Source organism: Ochotona princeps, chromosome X (genome assembly GCF_030435755.1).
Source record: "Ochotona princeps isolate mOchPri1 chromosome X, mOchPri1.hap1, whole genome shotgun sequence".
Lineage (NCBI taxonomy): Eukaryota > Metazoa > Chordata > Mammalia > Lagomorpha > Ochotonidae > Ochotona > Ochotona princeps.
This window is the reverse complement of record NC_080865.1, coordinates 17315072-17328740: the sequence shown is the minus strand read 5'-3', so window position 1 is coordinate 17328740 and position 13669 is coordinate 17315072. Positions and strand designations below refer to the sequence as shown.

Here is a 13669-nt window from a genome sequence, read left to right as displayed (position 1 = left end):
TGGGGGACTGAGAAAGAGAGAAAGTTTAAGAGCCAATCTTTATATCTCCATAAATAAGTAGTTTTTAACTGCTTGCTTCAGATTGGAGTCCATTTCTGATATTTCTAATTGTGCCCCAAGAGACCTAACAGTAATTCGGATTCACTATGCAGAATGTAATTGAATTTTCTTTAGGAAAAATATAGAGATAAATCTAAAGCATCTTATATCATGGCTATTACAGTGGCAAATCGTTTTCATTATGTTTTGGGAAAATTAAGACAATAAATTCATGACTCTAGAATCTCTATGAATTGGCTGCTTTGAGTTGGACTTGAGGACAAGCAGTTAGCTCCAGTGAGCATTTTTTGAACTGTAGGCCAGGCTCCCCACTCAGATAGGTTAATTAAAGTGTTTGTGTTGTGTGTGTATGCATACAAGTGATTAGTATCTATAATATAGGAAAACTCACTATTTACTTGATTTCAAAATTTTCTTATTTGTTGTAAAATATTTTAAAAGGGTATTTGAATTATTTTCCCACTTATTAAAAGGATGAGCAGAGAATTTACTCACCAGTGCATTCTCTTCCCAAATAAGAACCAATGGCAGAACAGATGTGACAAATGTGCTGTGAAACTAGGTTAAATTTATAACCACATGGGATGTAAATTTCTGGGACATTTGATTTTCTACTAATTTTCTCTTTGCCTTCTGATTTTGAGGGTCAAACATAAATAAAACTTCCTTGTGTATGTTCAGTACAACCACTATCTTCAGTGCCAAAATCACATAGGGGTGCCCTTTCTCAAGCCTAGGCTGTTCCACTTCCCATCCTACTCCCTTCCAGTGTACCTGGGAAAGTAGTGGAAGATGGCCTAAGTCCTGAGCTTCCTGAACCCATGTGGGAGGCCTGGATGTAGTTCCAGGCCCCTGCTTTGGCTTGGCCCACCCTTGGTCAACCCCTGGTCATTGTGGCTATTTGGGTGCGAAACAATGGGTGAAAGATTTCTCTTTCTTTGTAACTCTTCCTTTCGAATAAATTTATAAATGTTTTTGAAAATGTGCTTCCAGAGTAATGTAATTTCATTCACACTTGGCATTTATATGCTGTTTTCTCTGATTTTTTTTCCCCTGGAGTTAGTATCCACCAGTCAATGGTAGTTACTTAGTGGTATTCATTGGGTAGAAATTGACTTCCCACACAACTCCACAGATGAGTGTATTATGAAGGCTGTGCTTGAGTTTACTGGAACATGGCAATAATGCTTTTATAGCTTTTTAGATTTACTTTTAGAGCCAGTTTTTAAAAACTCTGGTATCTTTTTGACGCTTCAGTCACGTCTCTATGAAGTAAGTAAATCTTGATACTGTTGCTTAAAACTGGAGGCAGCAGGTGATGTTGTTTTAGTACAGCTGGTTAAGCCGTCACCCATAATGCCAGCATCCCATTTTGGAGTGCCCTTCATTTAAGTCCTGGTCTGTTTCTCTGCTCATGCTCTTTAGAAGGCAGCAGATAATAACCCAATTGCTTGCACTCCTGGGGCTTTGGCCTAGCCAAGTCTTTGCTATTGTGGCCATTTGATGAATGGAGCAAAAGATGGAAGATGCTCTGTCTCATTATTTCTCTCCCAGTCTTGCTCTCCCTTTCTCTTTCTCTCCCATTCTGCTTTTCAAATGAATGAGAATAAGTCTTTAAAAACAAAAGACTTGGCTATAATGAGCAGGTGCACTCACAGAAGGTGAGCTGAGATCTTGGAAGGCCCAGCAATTTCGTATCCATCTGTTTTTTATTATCTATATTCTACCTATTTTTGAATGGTTTTCAGATTCCTTGTAACCCTGGATGCACACTAAGCAAAGCAGTAAGATGAAGAGAATGAAACATTCTGATAGAGGGAGGGAAAGATAGATTTGAGAAAGAAATTATACTGAAGAATAAGGTGGCAGTTTGAGAAGATCAGTGGAGATAATGGCTCTAGTATTGACAAAGGAAAAAAGACAAGAGGTTTTTTTTCTGTCATGGAGGCTCTACATGCCAGGCTATTTGCAAAGTTCTCTGTATGGAACTGCATTTTAAGAGTGTTTGCTTTGCCTTGCCCTCAACTGAGAATCTTCAGCATAATGGAGAACTTTGTCTTGGGGTTCTGAGTAGTCCCACTACTGTTCTACTGTTGTCAAACCTGATATAAAGTCCTTTATATGAGTCTAGGTACTTACTTCCCTTGGTCTCAAAATTGAGAGCAAAAGGGATTTTGTTTTGTTTTGCTTTTGTTTTTGTCTAGCTCAGCTCACTGATGCTGCTTCTCTCTGCCTGAGGCAGGGTGATAAGGAAGAAGTAGGACAAGTTGGTAGGACAGATAGAGGGATCTGCTTCTGTCCCTCTTTATTTGATGACTGACTGTGCCCTGGGAGACAGTTCCAAGAAACAAGCCTAACACAGGTGCCACTCACAGGTGTATAGGCAGCATGGCAGTATTCATATAGTGGAATAGACACTAATGAAATTTGGAGTCTGTGGAAACAAGGAAGGATTAGATAGATCCTTAAAGTGCTCTGGGGGATGAGGGTCCAGATTTCCAGATTCTTTTGTAGCCAGCACCAGGAAATTTTTTTTAAAGATTTATTATTATTGGAAAGCCGGATATACAGAGAGGAGGAGAGACAGAGAGGAAGATCTTCCATCCGATGATTCACTCCCCAAGTGAGCCGCAACGGGCCGGTGCGCGCCGATCCGATGCCGGGAATCAGGAACCTCTTCCAGGTCTCCCACACGGGTGCAGGGTCCCAAAGCTTTGGGCCGTCCTCGACTGCTTTCCCAGGCCACAAGCAGGGAGCTGGATGGGAAGTGGAGCTGCCGGGATTAGAACCGGCGCCCATATGGGATCCCGGGGCTTTCAAGGCGAGGACTTAAGCCGCAAGGCCACGCCGCCGGGCCCTAGGATCTTAATCTCAAACAGTTGCCTTTTATGCCTAAACAAATGAATGAGACTGCAGATGGAAGTTCTTTCTCTATGTCTCTTCTTTCTGTAAATCTACCTTTCCAATAAAAATAAATCTTCTAAAATACATATAATTGGGATTATTTCCCTATCAATGGTTTCAGCTCTACCTTTTGTTGGGTTGGAAATGCAGGCAGCAGGGAGGGAGGAATAGGAAGTATCAGTGTACTCCTAAATCTGTATTGTAAAATACATGACATTTGTCTAGTTTGTATAAGCAAAATAATAAAATAAATTTAAAAAGAAATGGAAATATTTTGGAGACAAAAAAAAACAAAATCAGGAATCCACCATGAGGGAAGGTATGGGGAGGAGTTGGGGGAATCCCAGAGCCTATGAAACTGTGTCACATAATGCAATGTAATTAATAAAATAAGAACAAAATCATTATGATCTCTGAAATTATAGAATATATTGTGTGGGTTGTGAATGATAGGCCATAGTAATTTTTTTGACAATTCTGAGAACTAAATAAGGTAGGAAGATATATTGAAGGATAAATTTACATTTATGACTAAACGTCTGGTAAACTGGCAGATGTTCAAGACACATCCTAACAATACAATCTTAGTCACTAGGATTTTACAAAGTGCTTTTGTATTGCTAGAGTGTCATACTGATTACATCTGTAGAACTAGTTTGACTGTAGTGATAGAAGTAGAGATTTATACATGTTCATTTTCAGCTTGACAGTTTGCCATGGTAGAGAAGGAAACTATTTTTTAAACAACTTAATTATAATAATGAAAGAGTAATCTTTTTTGCCCTTAAGCATTCAATCTAATTGAGTACCTAGTAAGTATAGTAGCAGTGTACTTTCTTTTTATAAATACATACTTGTATTGTTAGTATAAAATGCATCCAGGCAACTAGACACATCATAGAGGTGAAGCTTGGTGGATTATCTCCAAGTAAACACAACCATGCAGCCCTCTGTGCAGGTTAAGAAATAGAAGCCTCCCTCGCTCCTTTTGCAATCACTCCTTTCCCTCCTCCCCAAAGGATAATTACTAACCAGAAAGCATATATCTAAGGCCATAGAATACTTTTTACTGTTTTTAAAGTGTTCATTTATGTATTTGAAAGACACACAGAGAGAGGTAGAGAGAGAAAGAGTATGTGTTTGATTCACTCCTCCAACGCCCACAAGAGCCAAGACAGGTCCGGGCCAAAGCCAGAAGCCTCAAAATCCATCTGAGTCTTCCGCCTGAGTGACAGGGACCTAAATACTCAGGCCGTCCTCCACTGCTTCGCAGGCGCATGCACAGGAGCTGGCTGGGAAGCACAGAGTGCTGCAAATCAAACCACATACTCCAGGCATCTTAAGTCGTGGTTTTCTCTGCTGTGCCACAATGCCCAGTCAGTTTTTTTTTTTAAGATTTCCTTTATTTTTATTTGGAACGTAAATTTACAAAGAGCAGGAGACATAGGCAGAAAAATCTTTCATACATAAGCCCACTCCTCAAGTGGATACAATGACCGGGAACCAGGAACTTCTTCCAGGTCTCCCGCATGGGTGCAGGGTCCCAAGGCTTTAGGCCATCCTCTACTGCTTTCCCGGGCCACAACAGGGAGCTGGATGGGAAATGGAGCAGCTGGGACATGAACCTATGCCCATATGGGTTGATGGCACTTGAAGGAGGAGGATTAGACTACTGAGCCATAGCGCCAGCCCCCCTCAACCGTTTTTAAGAAATATTGTTAATTATGTAAATGTAATCAGGAGTCTATCCTTTTTTTGCCAGTTTGCTTGCCAGAATTACCCATGTTGTGGCTTGTAGCAGACGTTTGTTCTTTAGCATTGCATTCCATTATATGAATATAACATAAAATATTAATAGTTTCTACTCTTGATTAATATGTGCATTATGGTTAGATTGTGACCATTAAAAATAATACTTCTGTGATTTTCTTATATGCTGTGCCTTTTAATGTACATACAAGGTACTTCAAAAAGCTTGTTAAGAATGGAATAAAATGTAGTGGATATTTTCCTTAAATTTTTTGAAAACCATATATATGCAGCTCTGTTATATATGTGTTTAAGAGCAGACCTGCTGGGCCATAGGGATGCCCTGGTTAGCTTCACCAGATTGTAAATGTCTCTAAGGCTGTCTTATGCTATCACAAGCAGTGGTGTGCATTGCAGTTATTCCACATTGTTGCCAACACTTGCTTTTGTGATTCAGTGGATTTGTGGTAGTATCTTATTGTGGTTTTAGTTTGCAATATTTCCTGACGCTTAATGAAAATGATTTCTTTTTTATGTCTTTAGTGTTTATTTTGTTATCTGTGCTTATATGTGTGGGGGAGGCTGTGTGTGTGTGTGTGTGTGTGTGTAGTGGTAGCTGTGTGTGAAGTGATTTTGCACATCGCTGTTTATTTTGAAAGCTGAGTTTTGTTTACCCCCTTGGTCTCTTTGTACTTTTTTTGTCCCTATGCTTCCATGTGAAATCGTGTCTCAGGGGGCTTAACTACCTTTACTGTCTGTGCCCAACAGATGTGTTCCTGACAAATCCCCTCCCCTCATTTTTGTTTTGCCTCAAATGTCCTTCTCTTCACTTTTTGACGTAAAAGTTGGTGTTGAGAGCTCACTCTCTTCCCAGTTTTAGGATATACCCTTTTGTCTGCTGGTTACCATTCATCCTGTTGAGATGCATCTGTCCACTGTTGTCATGGCGCCTTTGAAACTCATCAGTTTGTTTCTGACTACTTTTGAGGCTGTGATTTTTTAAATCAGTTTTAGCATATTATTCTCACGGGTGGTTTTTCTTCCTGTTTATTCTACTTGAGGATTGTAGCATTTCCTGAAACTGTAGTTTGATATTTTAGCAGTTTAGGAAAGTTCTCTACATACATTGCGTCAGTTATTGCTTCTGAGCACCCACACATAGCTCGTTCATTCTCTCTCCTCTGTCTGTCTGTCTGTCTCTCTCTCTCTCTCTCTCTCTCTCTCTCACACACACACACACACACACACACACACTTGCACTTTCCTGTGTCAAGCTCGTTGTTTCTCCATTTCGGTATTTTCTCTAGGCCTATATTATAGTTAGTACTAATTATCTTTATAGCTGTGCCTAATCTGCTATTAAACCTATCTATTGATTTCTTAATTGTAAATCATGCTATTTTTCAGTTCTAAAATTTCCATTTGAGTTTTTAAAGACAGTTCCCAGTCCCTGATAAATTACTTATATTGTCATATACTTTCATAAATATATTAACTTTTTTTGAGTCCATGTCATAATTTTAAAATCTGTGTCTCCTGTAGGTCTGTTTTTATTATCTAGCGTTCTTTTAACTTTTGTCATTAAAAAATTTGTTGTTGGTATACTGTATTATTTTTACATTAATGTCATGTATTTGAATGAATAAAAATATAGATAATTTGAAACTCTGAATGAATTGTCTTTCTCTACAAAGATTTTGCTAGGCAGTTAGACTAGATGCATCTCACTTTGATTCAGTCACAACTGGAGTTTGTTCAGATCTGCTTCAGGCTTTGCGTAGGTTTTATCTACATCTAGTCATTGTTACTCCTAGTGTTCTATGTGTTGCCATCAGGAAACTTTGGCTATATACCAAGGCCTTTATGGGGCTTGAATGTCAATATTTGTTCCTACACCTGCTAGCATTGAGAGACTGCTGAAAGTTATTTTTGGATTCCTAGTTATGTTACTCCTTGTGTTCTTTGTTTTGCCATCAGGAAACTGGCTGTATACCAATGCCTTTATTGGGGCCTGAATGTCAATATTTGCTCCTACACCTACTAGCATTGAGAGACTGCTGAAAGTTATTTTTGGATTCTTAGTGTCCTAGTATCTGCTTATATTTGGGTGGATTTCTTGAGGTGGGTGGCATCTTTTGAATTTTCTCTAGAAACTTCTTAGTTCTTAGCTTCAGGAGTACTCACTGCTTTGGGAGACCTGATGCCTTTTGGACAAACCTTTTATCCATCCAGTTGTTCTTGTTAGAAATGTTGGAACAGACTAATCTCCCATAACCAGGATGGAAGTCATTCTTATTTTTTATTTCTTGTCTTTTCATGCTTTTATTAAAGGAATTAAATTTTTTTGAGAAGACAGAATTACCCTTAATTTCACCGAAAGAGCTCATGGATGGCTGTGGATAAGGCTCATATCATGAGTCTCTGTGGATCTGACCTTTGAATTCTAATTAACATTTTGAGATATCTATAAGACAAATTGAAGTCTATTATGAGTTTGATCCGTCCGATGAAGATACACAAACTGCCATATAAACACATAAATATATTCTGGAAATTACTTGTCAGTAGAGAAATGCAAATAAAAATTACAATGCACAACTTCACGCCAATTAGAATGTCTAAAATTTTAAAAAGCTGGAAAATAACAAATGTTGGTGAGGAGTCAGCACCATAGTGTATTAGGCTAAGCTTCTGCTGTAGCACCAGCATCCCATACAGGCACTGGTTCGAATCCCAGCTGTTCCACTTCCCGTTCAGCTGTCTGGTTATGGCCTGGGAACGCAGTGGAGGATAGCCCAACTCCTTGGGCCCCTGCACCCATGTGGGAGACCTGGCAGGAGCTCCTCGCTCCTGGCTTCAGACCCACCCAGATCCAAATGCTGTGGCAATGTGGGGAGTGAACCAGCAGATAGAACATCTCTGCAGTCGTCCTCTGTGACTCTGCCTTTCCAGAGCAGAGCCAATCTGAAGCCAGGAGCTAGGAGCTTTTTCTGGATTTTCCGCATCAGTGTAGGGGCCCAAGGATTTGAGCCATCCTCTGCTGCTATTAGCAAGCTATTAGCAGGGAGCTGGATCAGATGTGGAACCAAACCAGCACTCCTATGTACTGCCCTCATTGCAAACAGGGCTTGACCTTCTGGACCACAATGCCAACTTATTCACTGATATTTTTTTTTTTGAATTCTATTCCGCCCAAGCATTTCTAAGTTTAGGCATTTTACTGAAGATTTAGACACTGGAGCATCCTTTGTAGCTTTACCCAAACATGATATCTCGCCTTCTAATAAAAGATGAAAACAGAAAACTGTACCCCGCCTAGTATACACACTTAGAAAATAAAAATAAGGTTATATAATGCCACTTAAACAGGCTCACCAACTGATCTACTTTTGTGTTGACTATGGGAAGATAAGGTTGAGAAAGGGTGTTAGGTAACTTTAATTCTGAATCAGTAGGTATTTGCATGACCATCATTCTGGTATTCAATAGATAACAGTTTAATTTTGCAGGTTAAAAAATGTATAATGCAAGCATTTTGTACAGACTCCTTGTCTTCCAATTGTTACCTGTTTGCCTGGCCCCATTTCTATCCATAGCATTTTGCAGTGATTATCCAGCAGTTGAACTGATGTAATTGAAATCAGTGATTTCCAGGTAATTTCTCTGCATTTTCAGAAAACTTCCATGCTTGATCATTACTAAGTACCAATGGGGTAATAATTGCTCAACTGTCTTGATAGAGAAAAAAAATGTAATTTGGGAATAAATGGACTAACAGAAGGATCAGTACATCTGGAAAAAAACTGGGTTTATTTTATTGTTAAATGTCATAAATGTTTAAATATTATACATATTTAACTACATAATTTATGCTGCAGTGATATTAATTTAACTTTGTAATAAACATTTGTTTGAGCTATTTTTACTCATTTTCCCACTTGGAGAAACTGTAAGAAGTGAAAGAAAAAGATTCATTATTGGATCCTTAAGGTGTGATAATTTGTATATATACCCATAATATGTTCTACTTAAAAAGATCTGCTAAGATAGCCTCTTGGAAAAAATAACTCCATCTGGTTACTTCTCAGTCTACTTCAGAGGTGGTGTTTCTCTCCTTTAAATTGATGAGTATGTATTGTTGCTTCCAGTGAGGGATGCGAGTGATTTAAGTCAGTGGCAAAAGACTATGAGGAAAGTTGATACTTTGGGTAAAACTGAGCAAATAATTACTAAGTTGTCACAGATATAGATTTTTTTCCATTGATTTAGAATGTAAGTAAGGAAAAAATCCGTTATTCACATATCTTTTGAATGTACATTTAGGTAGAGAGAGTTATATTGTGTGGACAGAATTAACATGAAATTTCACTTTAAGAAGCAAGCATGAATAAAGCCATAGTAATCAGGACAGTGCAGTGTTGGCAAAAGAATAGATCAGTAGAACAGAATAGAGAGCTGAGAATAGATACATGTAAGTAGAGTCAGTTGACCTTTGACAAAGGAGCAAAGGCAGCACAATGGAGAAATGATCATCTTCTCTGTAAGGGTGCTAAGACAACTGAAAATCTGCATGCTATACCAAAATATCCATCAGTAGGTAAAGCTCCTGGAATATTATTTGAAACTAAAAAGACAGTTTAATTTTGCAGGTTTATTTCATCTATTTTGCAAGAATAGATGAAATAAATGTCTATTATAAGCAAAATGAATAATCCTATATTATATGATTCCAATTATATGACATCTTAGTTAAGGTAAATCTGTGGAGACAGTCAGTGGTGCCAGGATTAAGGTGGAGCGATGAATAGGCAGAGCATAGAGGATTTTTAGGGCAATAGAAAAAGTGATATTCTAATGGTAGATATGTGTCATTTAATGCACTTGTCCAAACCCGTAGAATGGTACCCATATGATATAAACCTTAATGTAAACTACTAGGTGATTATGGTGTGTTAATACAGATCCAACTGTTGTAGCAAATATACCATGCCACTCTGTGCTGTTGATAATAGGGAAGGCTATGTATGTTTGGATTCTGGGAGGATAGTACATCTCTACCCTCTGCTCAGTCTTTCTATAAGGGTTTGAACTCATGTATTTTAGAGGGAAGGTATAAGGAGCATTGGAAAGAAAAAAGTGGTTGGGCGTGTGGGAGACTTGGAGGAACTTCCTGGCTCCTGGCTTCAAATCGGCGCAGCACCGGCCATTGCAGTCACTTGGGGAGTGAATCATCAGACAGAAGAGCCTCCTCTCTGTCTCTCCTCCTCTCTGTATATCTGACTTTCCAATAAAAAAATCTTTTTTTTTAAGTGGTTGGGAATGAAAGGCAGACAATAGAGGAAGCATTATTAGACAACTATCAGAGTATGTATTAGAAGTTCATCCTATGAAGAAACACTGGAGAAGGGTATAGGATACATGCCTCAGAGATGCTACCCAAGAGATGGGGAGCTAAGAGCTGTTACGGCTGGGATTGGAGTATTGAGGACTCTCCTAGTATGATTAATTTCCTGGTACTGGAGCCTGCTAGGTCCTTGGGCAGAGCTGCCTTCGCTTTGTTCTGGATGAAGTTCACAGGCACGTTAGGTGGATATGGACTGCTGGAAGCTGTATTGCGCAGGTAAAGCAAAAGGGCCCATGCTTGCGGGTGGGGGCTGCCAGAGTAAGCCACAGTACTTTTCCTGGTGGAGGTGAGACTTGACTGGATCTTTCTCTTCTCTCCCCAGGCTTCTTAATGGCCATATCCCTGCTGTCCATTGTGTACGGAGCCTTGCGCTGCAACATCCTAGCCATCAAAATCAAGTATGATGAGTACGAGGTCAAAGTGAAGCCCTTGGCCTATGTCTGTATCTTCCTCTGGAGAAGCTTTGAGATTGCTACCCGAGTCACAGTCCTGGTCCTCTTTACTTCTGTCCTGAAGAGCTGGGTGTTGGTCGACATTCTCCTGAACTTCTTCAGCTTCTTCTTCTGCCCCTGGATCCTCTTCTGGTGCAGTGGCTCCCCATTCCCCGAGAACATAGAGAAGGCCCTCAGTCGGGTGGGCACCACGATCGTGCTCTGCTTCCTGACTTTACTCTATACTGGCATCAACATGTTCTGCTGGTCTGCTGTACAGCTGAAAATCAACAACCCCGACCTCATCAGCAAGTCCCAGAATTGGTACCAGCTCCTGGCATACTACATGATGAGATTTATTGAGAATGCCACCCTCCTCCTTCTGTGGTATTTTTTCAAGACCGACATCTATATGTATGTGTGTGCACCTCTGTTGGTTCTGCAGCTGCTTGTTGGGTACTGCACAGCCATTCTTTTCATGCTTGTGTTCTATCAGTTTTTCCACCCTTGCAAAAAGCTCTTTTCCTCTAGTGTTTCTGAAAGCTTTATGGCATGGATCAGGTGTGTGTGCTGGATGTGTGTTCGGCAGAAATCATCTGAGTCGGTAGAAAAGTCAGAGTCAAAGTCAACCAATAGTAGGACTGAAACACCTTTTAGCAGTAAAGTAACTACTGAGCCCAGTCCAACATTGGATATTGATGATCCTTGCTCTGTTTAATGTGACCAGAGGTCTCTTGGGGCAAAGGCATATTATTTTCTGGGTTGATACCTGTTATTCATAAAAATTAATGAGCCCTGCAGTGGGAGCGAGGCAGCAAGTCAGCTGGCAACTCCTTTTGAGCTGCTGCTCTTTCCAGAGCTTTTGGCTCTGTGGGAACCATGGGGAAAGGCCAGGGAAAGTTGGGAGTGTTGAAGAGACAGCCCAGGGCACCACAGTTCACAGGTTCTGCCATGTTTTTCCAGGCATTCTTGACCTTTTTACTGATGAAATACCCTAGAAGTCTCAGTTGGAAAGGTTAGATCCATCAGAATAAATAGAGGAGCTTTTCCTTGTTTTCTAGTTTTTCTGGATTGTTGGTCTCAGTAGCATGATGATTTATCATCTTTTACCCAAGAGCTGTACTAAGGACCTGAGAAGGCTACTGGGATTTTGTTGTCAGCAGCATTATTAACGCTGTCAGAGCTTGCAGGGAAGACTGTTCAAGTTTGGTATTTGAATCGATAAATGTTCCGTTTTCATCTCTTAAGGGCTTTTTGTGCATAGCCAACTGTACCCACCATGGCATGCATCTCTTGAATCAATATTCAAGAGCCTCGATTTGCAGATGTTATTCCCTAGATCCATGTCTGTGAAAATGAATTCTTAATTTGGTTATGAAGCATTCATATTTAAAAAAAAATTAGGTTGGAGATGGTAGCAAGTGGTGAAACAGACACAATGAAGGCTTGTGTAAGTAAAATACTTAACTTTTACAGGATGGTAAAAGATGTGAATTTTCCAGAAGGTGGAGATAAGCCTCAACGAGATTGAGTGCCATCCTGTAATTCTGGGAAATATCTAGTAGAATTAAATATAGTCTTTGCTGCTGCCTCCTCATTCCTTGCCTGCTCGGTGAATTCTAGGCAAAACTCACCTTGGTTATCTTGTATTTTTTCTGAATATGCCAAAGAAATATTTCACCTAGTGAGGCACACAGGTATGTAGGGCATTTAGATTTTCATTATTTGAAGGAAAATGGTTTTTCTCACTGCCACCCCTAATCAGAGATTGACTTCAGAAAACTATAAAAGAGATGAAATGAATGCAAAATTTTGTCACTCATGGAATATATTCTGATTTGGCATGATCGTGAGTTAAGTTGAACAAGATCTCCACTTTCACTCTCCTGTATGTTTTTATCTTCTGTGTAATTTCTCTTTCACGTTGTAACCCTTTTTTGTTTCATGAAAGAGAATTGGATAGCATATACTCAGTTGCCTTCAAAAACTGCCTAAATCCAGTGCCAATATTTCTACCATTAAAATGTTGACAGTGAAATACCTAGAAAGAGAGAATCATAAAGATAATACCAATTTAGAATAAGGATTGGAGTAAAATCTGAAAATTTTTAAATTTTATATTACCTGTCAAAACTCTTTTTGTATGACCTTCACAAGTGTAGGTTTCCTTTATACTTATTGGTGTCAAATTTATTAGTCATTTCATACACACAAATGAACATGCATTTTGGTAATCAATTTCCACTATATATTAAGGGGTCAGTGAAATAGTAAGTATTGACATACATGTTGTTTACTGTTTTTTATAGAGAGCCATACATATCAATAATCTCTTCAAACTGCAGAACATCAATTTCAGTTTTATGAGATATTTCTTCATTTTATATTTTCTTGGCTTATCTATATTTATAGTTTGATTTTTGAGAGCATGCCAGGCAACAGATTTTTTTTTATCATCGATAAAACCAACTAAGACTAAAGATTATCTGTGTTCTCCCTGTTGGCATATAACGTATCACTAATATCACTAATAGGCCTAAATAAACTGTGAGCTTATGTAATCAAAGGAATAGTTCATATAAAATGTGCTTATATGGCCATGTTACATAGATACACAATTATACAAAACACCCTTGAAGATACTTAACTACTGTGAATAAAATAAAGCTGAGGTATTCAAGCAGCCTTTTGTGTTTAAGTTTCCAAATAATGATTAGGAGAACAGTAAGGCCATCCCGAAGTCATTCCAAGAGTTTGTATCAATCCAGTTAGTGGTGTTGTTTGACACCACATATTTTCCAGCCCTTTTGTGAGATAAACATTTTTACCTTGAAGATTTGTATGGCTGACGTTAGGGGGATGGTGCCCTTCTGCCACGCAGTATGTCTTCAAGTCATGCCTTGGGATTGAGGAATCATGGCAGCCACTAGCCTGTCACTTGCTACATTTGTTCAAAATTACCCCAAGAGACTACCAAAGCCTAGGTCACACATTTAAAAGGACAGAGGCTTGGTAAGCAGGTTGAATGCTTTATCAGTTTGAACCCCTGATCTACAAGTACCTCGGCTGTGGAAACATGCATGACCATTCACTTTGGGGGACAGAAATCACTGCTGCTTAT

At 39.2% G+C, this 13669-nt stretch overlaps 1 protein-coding gene across 1 annotated transcript in view; it reads left to right on the top strand.

Annotated features, from left to right (window-relative positions):
* The window catches only part of XK (X-linked Kx blood group antigen, Kell and VPS13A binding protein), a 42151-nt gene extending 29490 nt beyond the window's left edge, over positions 1-12661 (top strand). Inside the window, exon 3 of the mRNA XM_004587971.2 lies at positions 10440-12661. Coding sequence (XP_004588028.2) covers positions 10440-11266 — 827 coding nt within the window. The 3' untranslated portion in view covers positions 11267-12661. The remainder of the gene's footprint in view (positions 1-10439) is intronic.
* The last annotated feature ends 1008 nt before the right edge of the window (positions 12662-13669 follow it).